Genomic DNA, 14,158 nt, shown 5'->3' with positions numbered 1-14,158 from the left:
ATACTAAATTCATACATTTAAAATGTCACACAATAAAATTTCCCTTTGAAGTTTTAATTTTTATAAATTTTAACATAACTGAAAACCCTTTGTTGTTCCTTATGTTTTTGATTTAAGAATCATTGTGTTACATAATAATATGAAACTGTAAAGTTTATAAGATCTTTCTTTCTTCCTTTTGTAGTCTTCCCAACAAGAACATTTCTTGGTTTACATGTTCTATGCTGGTATAAATGGGAATGATTTTTTAATGATTGAAATCTGAATGATTTTTTGCAAAAGGAAAAGAAATGGAACAATTATACACAAAGGGTATTGTGTTCTTGAATTATTGATGAGTCTTCTAGCAGCCAGAGAACAAACCTGGGAAATGTCTGTCATTATAAATTGTATGTAATCCTTCCAAGGGCTCAAGTTGCATAAACAGGATTCAGCCAGATTCATTAAGAAACATACTTTGCAACTGTGGCCATCTTGAGTTTGTACTGAATGTAGTCAAGCATGGTAGCAATTTTGTCATTACAACATTGACTATAATAAATTAGAGCTCATTTATTTAGTGGTATCTTTTTCATAAAATCAATGAGTTAAATTTCTGCAGACTTGGTCATGTTAGACCTTGCTTTGTCTTTATCTTCTAATACTTGACATTTTGAATTTCAGTTCCTCAGTAAAAACATGGAATCTTGGTTCTGGACCCAGCAGGTGCCTTCACCACCTAACTGCCAAGACTTTTATTTCAGGAATCTTACTGATTCATGTCAACTTTTCATTCGCTGGAATGGTGTGTTCCGCTCTTATCAGTATTAACATTTTCATCTGAAGCTTGGTTGTATGTTGTTTAGGATATATTCTGCCATTTCCTGCCATCTTGTTAGAAGCATACTAAGATCTTGAGGAAATCGTTTTGTAGATTTTGGGAGGAACAAGGTATAAGAATTTGGGTTTAATATTGGCCTTAGGATATATACTCAATAGAATATATACTCAGTTTGCTTTACTATAATGAAAATCCTGATGTTACCAAAAAAATTTTAAATCACAGTGAGTTATTTAGAGATATTTGCCCTGTTTCTCTAAAAGGAACATCAGCAAGAAATCACTCTTCTTCTAGCTGCAGCTTTCTCTTATATTCATTTCCTTTCACATACTAGCTTCTCTTGCCAACTTCTAAGTCTCCTGCACTATACTCACAACTTGTTCTTCCAGAGCTCTTGGCTATTATGGAGAAATGCCTTCTCTCTAGTCCAGAGGTTTTATAACCTAACTTGTAATACAGCTACATTTTAGGGCACTATAAACTCCATGGAAAAATTATAATTATTTGAGCTATCACCATGTAAAGGGCTTTCTCATTCTCTCTCTTTTTTCTAAACTAACTCTATAATTTTTGGGGGTTCATTTTCACAGAAACTGACACCTTAGTTAACAGTCTTTAACTTTTACTCTAAACATGGTCACTTGTATTTTTCTTGAAATCCAGCCTCATAGAACATGTGGGGCAGAGATGATTGGATAGTCTCTCTGAGGCCTCATTTGAAGGCAGGTAAAGGGAAGACCTGGGATTTCAAATTCACTTCTAACTTTGGCATTAGGCATAACGTCTCCAAGGATCCCATTCCCTAACTGCAACACCCAGACAAATAGTAACACATTAATTTGTCATCATCCACCAGTGTGTTAGCCATGATAATGTCACCCGGTCTAGGACTCTTTAGATAATCATGGTCTTTAGAAGTCCTGGGCTAATAGAAAAATTATGGAAAGTCATGTGGCACACAGAACCTTAGGAGTTTTATTAGCCTGTCTACCGAAGGCTAAGGTAGGCTTCAGCCTTGCACAGAGAGGAACTTTGGACCAAAATGTATATGTCAAAAAATCCCTCTCTCATGGTGATGTTTACAAAATGTCTTTCTACCTTCTTCTAAGTTCCCTAACAATCTACAACCAACATGACAAGGAGCCAAAGTGTTCTCAGAAGCCAAGAGCGGAGTGTGTCTCATATCCAACCTTGGAAAGCTCATCTATCTCCTGTATTTACTCAACGTCTTATAACAAAGAGAAATCCTCCAATGAGCACTGAAAGAATTCCAAAGAAGCCTGGGTTTTTAAACTGACATCCTGGCACCAAGGATTGAGTAAGGTCTTTCTTCACGTACAGCATCCATAGAACTGGTGGATAACACAATTATATATATCAGCTAGAGGAAAGGTAAAGATGAAATATTCTAAGGATAAAATGGAAAATAGCCTTGAATAATAAGTTACAGACATAATACTATCTAATCATGGGAAGGGAAATGAATGTTTCCCAAGGATAACTTTACTTTGGAACCCTGACGCTTAAGCTGAGAATCTGGGACCTGTCCTTCAATTCTGACTGAAGGACTTTCAACCAATGACCTTTCAAATAAACTAGGCATCTCGGTGTGAGTATGTGACCATTGTGAGATTAGAACACTGCATAAATACCTTTTTAATTACAACAGAAGGAAATGGTAGTGTACCCACGTGTCACAATTTTCTGAGTGGAAATACAATGGTAAGGCCTTGAATAAAAGCAATAGACCAAGTAAGTGGGGAAGTAAGATCAAGATGGCAGGATATTCCCCTAAAACAGGAAGTTTCATACAGAAAATAAACACTTCATTTACTTAACAATTTTCTCTACAGTTTCATGAAACATTCTCTAGAGCCTGGTATATTTCACTTGTGGAATCGAGACACAGACTTGATGTTATTTTTTGGGAAAAATTATTTCCTTACATGTATCTCTTATTGTTATAGTAAGAACTCAGAAAGGAACAAGAGACCAAAGGACCCCAGAAAATGGATAGTTCTAAACATTTATGTTTTAAAATGTGAATGACTAACACAGTCTACAATTCTCAGACTATGTATGCTTTAGTTATCACTTAATGTAGATAAATAGGCAATAAAATTTCCCTTGACTCTAGGATATGAAGAAATATAGGAATAGTCATTATAACTTGAAAGTAAAGGTTTTCTTGAATCTCATCACAAAAGATCACAGTTTGCATTTTCAGGTAACGTTCGTGTTCCTTTCTGCAGTGGAGACGGAGAACATTTTATGAACTTCATATCTTCTTGTTTCAGTAGGGTCTTCATGGTTGTGACTATGTCTCCACAGCCAAAGCAAAGCAGACGTTTAAGGTAATTACTTAGATAATTTAAGTAATGATTTAGTAATTTAAAACCTTAAGGGAAAACCTCTCCACTTTGCTTTCACTGTGGAGCCTTGGCCTCCCATCAAATGAGGGAAGTTGGGCATCCAAAAGTGAATCTTTTTCCAGTTTTTTATTCTTTTTGGTGAGGTATTAAAATGCTGCTTCTCCTTTAGTATTCCTGTAGCAGTTTGTAAAAATGGCAATCTGGAGCTTATTGTGGATAGGTGGTAGGCAGTAACCTAGTAATTTTTGTCTTTTCTTAGTGTAATTCCCATACTCCAGTGTGTTCCCTCCTTGAGCTTATTATTTAAATTATTTGAAAGTATAAACCTGAGTTTAGCTTCTGTATGCAATATCATTTTAGCCTTTACTTTAAAACATTTAAAATAATACACTTGTGGAATAAAAATGAAACACCATATAATTTCAGAATATTTAATTCTGAAATTATAATTTCATTCTACTCCCATAGCACAAATTGCCCTGTGTGGTTTAACACATGGAACCCCACGGACCTTTGCCAAATTTCTGCTCCTGACACCATATCTAACTTCCAGATATATCAGTAGTACTTTAAATTAACACGTGTGATTTATTACTTCAGTATAAGAAAAGTTACAGGGGATAGGAATGGGATAGGACTCGAATTTGAGGCCCTGAGGTTTCCAGTGTAGACAGAAACATTAGCTCATTTTTAGTTTTTAAGTATTAATAATTATGATCTAGAAAGAATAGCTTACTTGAGTAAGTCTTGTCTATTTCACATAAACAAATAACTGTTAGAAAAGATTCATTTTGTCAATTCTTCTTTAAACAGGATGAATATATCTTGAAACTACTTTATGAGAACTAGTTTAGATTTCAGAAGAAGTGTTGTTGAATGCATCTACTTATGTGTAATTTATTTCTGCACTCATTCACCAAATGCACGAGTATGAGGCATGTGCAAAGAACTTTTAGAAATTTCAAGGATATAGTTCCTCTGTAAGCTGTGTTTCCTTATAAAGATCATGCTTAATTATATAAATAATTGGTCACACACTACTGATAATTCTGACAATGAAGTATAACTTAACCGGTTATCCACATTAGTAATTGACAAGCAGGAGAAGGAGATGAGTTCCCTTAGAAGCACTTCTAAAATCTCCTCACTGAACCTGAAAATGTTATAGAACAACAGAGCACATGACTGTTTTGGGTGGCAGAAAAACACCACACAGAACTTTCCTTGGACCTGTTGAAAGTCGTTGCATAATGACCTGTGAAGCAACTTACTGCTAAATGAACATGAAACCTAAATCCGTTGCTCTGATCTGACTACGACAGCCTTGACCCCCATCGATCACCAAAATTGACTGAACCACTCTTCCTAGCTGGGTGTGAAGTTTCCCTTTTGACTTTTCAGATGTCACTTGGTTAAAGAGGAAGATGTTGCCTGACAGGTTTTCTTTGTTCAAAGAACATGAACGTCTGTGTTCTTTTCACGACTTAAAATTGCCACACCTCTCTTTGCTTTTCTCTTTTTTAAAAAATTTTTCATACATGTCTTTTAAAAGGGCATGGGTATTGAACTAGAAAGTCAGGAATATAGTTATCTGATAACCCTCATCACAGTTCTTCACATTTTAGGGTGGATCTCTATATTTGAAGTTGGTATCATTTCAGTAGGCATCGTGGATTTTATAGGGGAGGTTTGCAATGGAGCTGGCAGGCTAGTTCTTTTGCAGGCAGTTAACATCTCCTTTGGGAAGGCTAAAAACGGTGCAGAATTCTCTTCTCTCCTTTTCTTTACCTTCCCTTTTTTCCCTAAGAAGATGAGTAGAGGAAGAGAGCATACTTTGCTAAGTTTTGGGGGTGGGATCCCCATTCTGGTCTCTTGGTTTTCTTTCAAATACAGACATAGAATGACAACAGGGACATTGTCTTAATTGAAGTGAAATGCACTAAAATCAGACTTGCTTCCTGGAGGCATTTCTCAGAGACCCTATGATGCCCAAAGCAAGAGTTTGGAGCTGAGCTTTATCATTTGGTGGGTACAGCCCCTCTTGGGAGTTACCTCTCCTTTCACCCGTGAACGCAGGAGGTTCTGGAAGAACAGTAAGAGCTTCCTAGGCTGTGACGAGCACAGTTTAGAAAACTTTGCTGTACATTGGACCTGCAGGCTGAAATACCAGCTTGGCCAGCTGAGGCCAAGCCCCTAGTCCTTCCTCCTCCTGGGGGCTGCAGTCTGCTGCTTGTTGTCTCACTTTGCTCTCACACTATTCCCTGCAGGAATCTCAGCCCTGTGGCCCCTCCAACTTTTGCCAGGGAGGCTTGCCAAGCTATCTTCATTCCCGAGTCTCATCACCCAGTTCTGTTCCCAGTTTTCAGTTCTCCCTGCCTCCTTCAAACCCCTTTCCACAGGTGGGACTTATGCTCTAGTCATCTTTGCTCCTTATACCCAATGCCACACCTCAACCTTAGTTTCTGAAATCTACACCAGCTTCGGATCTGGCCAGGTCTGTATAGGCCTAGAGTTGGGTGCCTGCTTTGGGATTTGTTTGGTTCTCTCTGAAGCAAGATTACCTCTTCTGCCTACTGTTGTTGGCACTTCTGAGATCAATTTTCTTCACTCCCAAGATACCACTTTTTGACCCTCTACCCACAGCAGGTTATAAGAAAGATGGCAAGCATCATTTTAACCACTTAGATTACAGCAATATCCACATAACCAGAAGCTAGTGAGGGAGCTGTTGATGTACTTAAAATGCCTCCACGCAGTGTTTGCTGCCCGGACGTGTCCAGTTAAAAACATTAACACTCCATTTTTATTTTACATGCAACTTCATATTGTTATCTGCAAGCCTACTTACTCTGTTACAAGTACGTCTCCAGGATAACAGGTGTTTTCTCATATTACTATAGGTATTGGAGCTTTTTATTACAAGTGGCTTGCCTTCATCTGTGTTCTGTCTTTGATTTCCTTAAAGTGAAAGGCTTTCAAAACAAGTCTTATGTCCTTGATTAGAATACATTTAGTGTGTCATTTTAAACAGAGCACTTTTTCCATATTTTAATAGAACAATCTCTGTGGTTTTGTTTTTTTTTAAATAGCAAAGCATTTAAAGATTTATCCAAGAGATGCATAGTTAAATTGCTTGGGAGAGCTGGGAGAGTACTTAAAGCTGTACTTAGTACATTGATATGAAGAATTTAGATCATGTTGGGGGAGACATCACAGTTAAGTTAGAGCTCTACCTTTCATTAGTCTTTTCAGGTAAAACATTTTTGGGGGTTAGATTTGGGGGTGGAATTCCAAATAAAGTGTTACCTATCATGGGGTTTTTCTATTAATGTGGACTTCAGGAATCAGGAAGAGCTATCAGGAGAAAGAATAATCTGAAATGAGACTAAAATAATAAGTCTAGGTTAGCCAAAAAAGAGTAGAAAGGAGAGTGTTTCAATCAGAATCAGAAAAGAAACAGCATACACAAAGGCTCAGAAGCGCCAGAGAAAAAGGGATAGGGAAAAAGATAGAAAGGGAGGAATGGGGGCCAGAGATAGAATGAGACATTATCAAAACTCTTAGAAGTGCAGCCTTCAGAGCAGAGGACAAGGGAGGGAGTGGGTGGAGAGAGGCTTGTAGCAAAGGGGAGACAGGCAGGCAGACGCACAGAGCTAACTCATGAACCATGAGTTCATGAGTATTATGTATTATGTCCATAATATTGTATTATGAGAGCTTTAGCTCCTGAAGGCAGTGTGGAGATAAGAATTTTTTGAAGGGGAGAGATGTGAGTAGACTACATTTTAAATTGCTAAGGCTATAGAGTGGAGAATGGATTGAAATGATGTAAAATTGGAGGAATGCCGTCCACCCATATTGCCTTGAGGAGTGTATGGGTCATGATAGGGGCAGCTCAACCCGGAGACCTATCTGATAAAACTTCCAGATGTAATACATATTCTGATCTACTGGGCAAGGCTCTCTATCTTGGTGTATAGGTTATTTAACGTTGAGACACTGTTACGTTCATCTTTGTCCCTTAAATAGAGTATCGAAAAATCGACATGCTGGTGTTGACTTGTTCTGACACATCTGCCTGGCATAGAGGAATTGGCTGGGTTTCAATAGGTCAGACTTTGCACTTGTTAATAAGGAGTTTCTTTGGTGAGAATGTTGCATAGAATAAAATTGTAAGTTACTCCTAGAAACTAGAAGAGAATGATGGGAAGTGGTGTTTTTATATTTTACAACTGTTGTGTGTGTGTGTGTGTTTTTCTTAAAACCTCTGGGTAATATCAATTGACAAGAGTCAAATAAATTAATTAAAAGGCACAGGCTGGTGCTCCTATCAACAAGTTTTTAGAAATGTGTTACCCTAAACTCTTATTCTCCAAATATTACCCAGATTCTCAGCTCCAGGCCTGCCTGGTGATTTGGTACATGTTTTGTTTAGCATAGCAGGGCTATGAAAAATACAGTGCTCTGCTCCCAGTAAGCCCAGCAGTGAGGCCAAGACATTTTCTATAAAACTGTTTCTTGGGCCAAGAATCCTCCCCAGAGTATTCTTTGGCCATTTAAAAATTTCTTTACATGAGTTCATTACATATATACCCAGAAAGCAGTGATTCCAGATGTGCAGCTGAGTTCAGAGCTTTGGGTCCATGTTAACACAATTTACACTCCTCCTGTTAAGTCCCCAAGAGTGGTCAGCAACAGGAATGAAGCATCTATTATGTCCCAGGTACAAATGTCATGGTCAAAGCAGTAAACAAAAAAGTCTCTTTTCAAGTTCTGAGAGTGAGGAGACAGACAAGAGATTCATAGGCCAAGGGTAAGATAGGAAAAAGCCAGATATAAATATTTTAGGCTTTGTGGGCCATACGGTTTCAGTCACAACTACTCAACCTTGTTGTGTTAGCACAAGTGCAGCCTTAGGCAATATGTAATGAGTAAACATGACTGTGTTCCAATAAAGTTTTATTTATAAAAGTAGAATGAGGGTCATATTTGTTTTATGGGCTATATTTTGGCAGCCCCTGACATAGGTCAATAAATAAATTAGCTGTTCTCATGTACTAGTAAGAAATGGAACAGAATAGGATAATGTGGAAGAGATATATGGGGTGTAGCTGCTTTGGCTACAGTGGATGCAAGACCTCTTTGTGATTGCGTTAAATCAATGTCCAAGCGATTAAAGAGCAAGTTGTCAATATCATCTACTTTTCTTTCTCTTAAAAACATACGTGAAGGTAGTAAAGTTAAATTGCAGATTACATATTTATAGGAGGTAGAGACTGTATAGAGCAGGTTGACAAGTACATGGACTCAAAAATAACTGCACTGTTGTTGAAGAGAATTTCAGGTATCTTCTTGTAATGCCCCAGCCTTCATTAATTCATACTTCCTTCGAATTTCCATGACATTTATTAACTGACGATACTCACATAGTATTGAGAAGAAGTGATATTGGTCAGTATGTCTTTTGTATATGCTGCCTTTTGTGTGTGCTGCCCAGAAGTGTATGGACCCTGTTTTATACTAGTTTCTATCCTAGTATAGAATAGGATAGAAATAGTTATCTATCCTATAGGTAGATAGCTATAGGTACCTATCCTATAGTGTGTTTTGGTGTCCTTACATTGTTGGCACACCATAACTGTGGGTTATCATTTCATGAGGATCAGAAAAGTTAAAAAAAGAATGCAGCTAGAATTCCAACAAGAAATGGCTCAGATTGAGAATTTGCTTTCATAATGTATCAATGATGGTAAAATACTCACGGAAGAAAAAGGAGAGGTACACTTTGAATCTCAAGTGCCTCTCTGATAAAATCTGTAGGGTCGGTTGTTTTATGTGTAGTAGTTGTTAAATCCTGAGCCATAAAACAAATCAGAGAGTGTACGTTTATCAGTAATACAATGTGACATTTGGCTCACTTGGTTAAAGCATGTGGAGTAATCTGTTAGACAAGAGGCATTACTTCTTGTGTGTAAGGAGATGAATAGGAATCATGGCCTCATATCTCAAAGACCCAGTTGGAAAGGGACCCGAGGTTTAATCATACAAGTAAAATAAAATAAGACAAAATAAAAGCTGCCATAAGACAGAACATGATTTCAACCACAGATTCAGTAATTCACTGGACAAAAATTTGCTGCATACCTACAATGAGCTGGGCACTGTTCTAGGTACTGATGAATTTAGAGACAGGTGGATCCATGTACATTGGAGTTATCTGGAAAACTTTCCAAGAGAAGGTGGAAATTCTCCAGTGTCTTGAGAAATAAATGTAATTTGAATGTGGTGAGACATTTTTTGGAGAATAATAGGGTAAGTGTGGTTGAAGAATAGGAAGAACTCAAGAGATGTTTGAATAGTGAGTGGGCCAGTTTAGCTGGAGATCATGTAGAGAGTTTAAGGAGAGGATAATGTGAGAAAGGTAGGTTGGGGGCAGCTGTGAAGGGCCTTGAATGTAAGCCAAAAAATTTACATTTTAACCTGATGGCAACAGACAACAACTGGAGATGCTGATCAATAGCATGATAAAATTGAAGTTTAAGGCAATTAATCTGGGAGAGACATATATAGAATTATAGACAGGAGCAGGAAGAAACTAAAGGCAATGCAACTAATTAGGAGGCTATTCCAATTGTTCATAGGATATGACTATTAATTAAAATGGTGGCAGAGAGTAGAAAGAAAAAGGATGGACAATGTAAATAGTAGTTTGAAAGTAGATTTGATTGGATATTAATAGAATAGAGGGAAAGGCAAAGAAGAGACTAGAATTTTGAAAATGAAGATTTTCTTAAGGTACATTATTTTTTCCCAAAAAATTTAAGAGAAGAAACATTGATAGCTTAAAAGAGTCCCTGAGGTCAAGTGATTCTGCCATCAACTTGCTCTATAACCTTGATCAAGTTATTTCAAATCTTTGTGAGTTATCTGTAATGAGAATTATGATAATATTCATTTTAAAGGACTGACCATTGTTTCACTCATTCACCAGATACTCTACAAAGTTTTTTCTGCCTCCTGAAAATAGAGTAGTGAGTAAGGCAAGGTCACTGCCTTTAAGGAGTAACTTTCTAGAAGAGACAGATGCATTTTAAGTAAGCACATATAACAAGGCAATTTGGAAGTTGGTAAATGTTAGAAGGAAACATGTGATGTAACATAAAGCAGGAGGGGTTATTTCAGGAAAAGCTCTAAGGGATGGCCTCTCCTAGGAGGTGATTTCGGAAGTGAGACTTAGATGTTGAGAAGGAGCCAGGCTTGAGGAATTCAGGGAAAACAGTTTAGAGGTGACAGGAGGAACAAGAGCAAAGCTTGGCTTATTTGAGAAGCAAGGTAGCAAATTTTTTACCTTATATTTGAACAATTCTGGGAAAATGGGGCCATTCTAGGAGCGCTATCTACAATGGTAGTGGTTGGCTGTGTAGTCCGTGGGTGGACATTACAGCAGATTTAAAAGGGATACCTGCCCTCTAGTGTGCTCCATGGATCATTTTAATCCTTGTAATAGGCTTTCCCCAACTCTTCTCAGTACCATGGAGAAAAGGATGTATGCACACATTGGTTCAGTGAAATGCATTAATATTTTCTTACGTAGGAAACAAAAAATTCTGAGAGGCCAGCTTCTGTCAAAGAAGAGAGTTCCATTTGTTTATTTATTTTTGCAAATGAGAAGGACTGGAAACAGAGGGAAACAAACAGTGTTCTGTTGAGGGATGACTTGCATGTTTCAGTTTGGTCTGTTCATTCTTATATAAACTAGGGCAAAACAATGACCCCATTAAGTGTTATCTTTGCTTACTTCAGTGTTTTTCCTTTTGGGGAAAAAAAATCAAACACTAGAATCAGGAAATACTTTGATTGGTGTGGGTTTACATTCTATCATCTCCTCACCCACGAGAAAATTCTGAAAAACAGGCCCTAGAATTTTGTTCTTTATGAACTGTAGTCATTTTTTTTCATTGTTCGGTCCATTCTCATAGTTTAGAAGGTGACAGAGAGACAAAAAGGAATAGAGTGAGAGGTTTTCGACCTTGACTCCCTCTACACTTAATCTGGTGTCTCCCTTGTTCTGCTCTAACTATATTGACTTCTCCTCTTTCAACACACTATGTTGTTTCCTGCTCAAAGGCCTTTGGAAATACTGTTCCTTTTCCTGGAATGCACCTCCACTCACTGCCCATTGCCTAACATCTCATTTTTAAGTTGTCACTCCTAATGTTTCATCCTCCAACAAACCTTCCTTCCGCACATTGGGCCCCTGATAGATTAGGTTTCTCTGTTAAGAGGTACTGATCCTAGGCACCCTATAACTTCTTCTTCTTTCACTATTAAGGATCTTAGGGGTGTGACTTGTGTTGGAGTTGCTCACTGATTCTCTCAGTACAACATACTCTCCAGTACTTGGTCTTGCATATGAAAGTTGCCTAATAAATATTTGTCAAATGTATTGCGCTGAAATAAACAAATGTTAAGGCATAACGCAGGATTTTTGAAAGTTGAGGGACTCTGGAAACAAAGCTGTGGAAAAGTAACATCATAAGTTGGCTGTGAGTGACAGAAACAAGAAAAACATCAGTGTCTTAAAGAATATAGATGTTTATTTCTCCATCATGAAAGTCCAGCACTGGTTTCATGACTCTGCTCCTCAAAGTTCTCAGAGACTCGGTTGCTCCAGCTCAACACTCTACCATCACTAGTGGTGGATCTCAGACACATGGTCCAGGGTGGCTCTGTGTCCCAGGCAGAAACATGGAGGGAAGGATGAAGAAGGGACACTTAAGGAGAGTTCCTGATTCACTTGATTGTTCTACTTACATCTCATTGGCTATAACTTAGATATGTGGCCATATCTACCTGCATGGGAGACTAGGAAAGTAGCCTTTATTCTAGTCAGCTGTGTGCCCAACTAAGACTTCTCCTGCTCTGGAGGAAAATATGAGGGTCTAGGGATCCACCATGTCTTTCCCAGGAGGTCAGGGTACACATCACAGAGATCAGGCATATCTGAGTGACCACTTAGCAGATCATCCTGTGCCCTTGGATTTAAGGCTTTGATTCTATAATTTGTAACAAAAATTAAAGGCATAAGAGTTACTTATTACTGTTACTAAAATGATCTGTTCTTTTGAATAGTGGTTTTTGTGTTTGCTTTGTTATTTTGGGGGAATCCATACAGGAGACTAACGATGAGGATGATTGTAATAAGGAGTAGCATGCTTTTCTCATGAAATGTATTGACTTGTAAGCGGTCTGATTCTAACTTAAAGTCAAAATTAAATTCAATCAGCCGTAGAAGTCTTTAACTTTCAATAAGTATGGTAAAGGAGAGTAAGTGTGATTTAGAAATAAAGGAAAGAATAGTCACAGCATCTTATATTTATTTAATGCTTGACTATTTACCAAGCACTTTGAATTAAGGGCATATGACCTTATAACAAATAGCCCTCAAGGCTAGTGAGATTTATAGATGAGAACCTGAGAAATTAACAGACCGGAGTCGGACAATTTATAAGTGATGGAGTCGAGATGGAACCATGTTCATGTGATATTAAGTTCAAGTTCTTCTTCCTGTCCCCCAAAGCATGTCAAAACCTGGTGAGTGAACATGTGGAAGTATGGATAAGAAACGATGCATCTCCTAAATGCCCTGTTGGTAAAGCCTGCAATAGAAGAGGAGGACATTACAATATTTATATGGGTAGCTGATATTCTTCAATCCTAGTTCTTAAAGAAGTTTCATACGGAACCTTCCATGGCCAGGGCTTTTAACTACTTAATTACTGCAGCAAGCAGTGCACGGTGGCAGGGCATACTGTCCTTTGACAAACAAGGGACAGCACACACACACTAAAGACATGCTGTGGTCTACACTCTGGTTTCACTGAGCAACCAAGAGCCAATTTCTTTGTATTCTGACTTATTCTCTGAGCTAGGGAGGTCTCACACAAGGCCTTTCAGAGCTAGGCTTTATGGAGAGCCATATGAAATGAAATTCAAGGGTATTATGGCTGTTCTCACAGGATAGCTATTTCCCGACACGTGTCCCCGCCTCTGCTGTGGTGGCAGGTCATGTCTGAGTGCAGCTGCCGCTGGCCTGATTCAGAATGTTTCACTCACACCTTTAATTAAAATTTCTAGCAAGCCCCATCTATCATTTCTCTTTTGCAATTTTTCTCCCTCAGAGGGAAAAGCTCTTGAGGATTTATAGTGCTTTTGTTGCTACAGGAAGAGATTTGTAACCCTTTAGCAACTCATAGATTTTCATTGGTAACCTTAATGGAAATCAAATCACAATGCTGGTCTGTGCTTTTAGCCAAAAATGTGTGAGTAAACGCCTTGAGGTTTATCATTTAATTCAGTGTAATACAAAGTCCAAAAGTGTAAAATCAGCAGGAATTATTTTTAATATTTTGTAACAAAGTGGTTCTCAGCTTGAGATATCTAGATTCCCTGTGTCTGGTACTTGCAGAAATGGGGCTTCATAGGCTAATTTTAGTATCTCAAAAAGCAAAGTGGAACTTGTACCTTCATCAAAGGCAAGGGTGCATGAGCTCACCAAAGCATTAGGCTTTAGGTCAAATCAGTATAATAATCGTTTCTTTATACTAATCAATGGATGTTCTACATAGCATTTTTGTTTGTTTTTGATTAGTTTAAATGGGGACTAAGTTATTTCTTAATGAATAATTTTTGCAGACAAATTCTCTCAGCATGATATGTAAAAAGAATGCAGATTTTAGAATAAAATATAAGATGGAGACCTGATACTGTTTGGTCACTTTGAGTGAATCAGGCAACTACGGTGAGAATGAATTTTCTCAACTATGCAAAGGGGATTAGTGATATCTATGACAGAGTCATTGTGGGAGCTAGAGAGGAAAGCTAGCCCAGCAACGGGCACATAGTAGTCACTTCATTAAAGGATGGTTATCATCACCATCATCATCATCCTCAAAGTTATCTCATT

The 14,158-nt window shown here is 37.9% G+C and overlaps 1 protein-coding gene across 9 annotated transcripts in view; it reads left to right on the top strand.

Moving 5' to 3' along the window:
• Positions 1 to 14,158, top strand: part of GAS2 (growth arrest specific 2) — a 159,494-nt gene that overhangs the window by 118,456 nt on the left and 26,880 nt on the right. For 8 of the 9 annotated variants that reach the window (XM_060159511.1, XM_060159508.1, XM_060159509.1 and 5 more), the window contains one exon: positions 3,121 to 3,174. The exons of the other annotated variant lie outside the window; for it this stretch is intronic. In XM_060159511.1, the coding sequence (XP_060015494.1) occupies positions 3,121 to 3,174 (54 nt within the window). The remainder of the gene's footprint in view (positions 1 to 3,120; positions 3,175 to 14,158) is intronic. 9 annotated transcript variants of the gene reach the window in all.

Source organism: Lagenorhynchus albirostris, chromosome 9 (genome assembly GCF_949774975.1).
Source record: "Lagenorhynchus albirostris chromosome 9, mLagAlb1.1, whole genome shotgun sequence".
Lineage (NCBI taxonomy): Eukaryota > Metazoa > Chordata > Mammalia > Artiodactyla > Delphinidae > Lagenorhynchus > Lagenorhynchus albirostris.
Note: the sequence above shows the minus strand (reverse complement) of the source record. Positions and strands in the feature narration are given on the sequence as shown.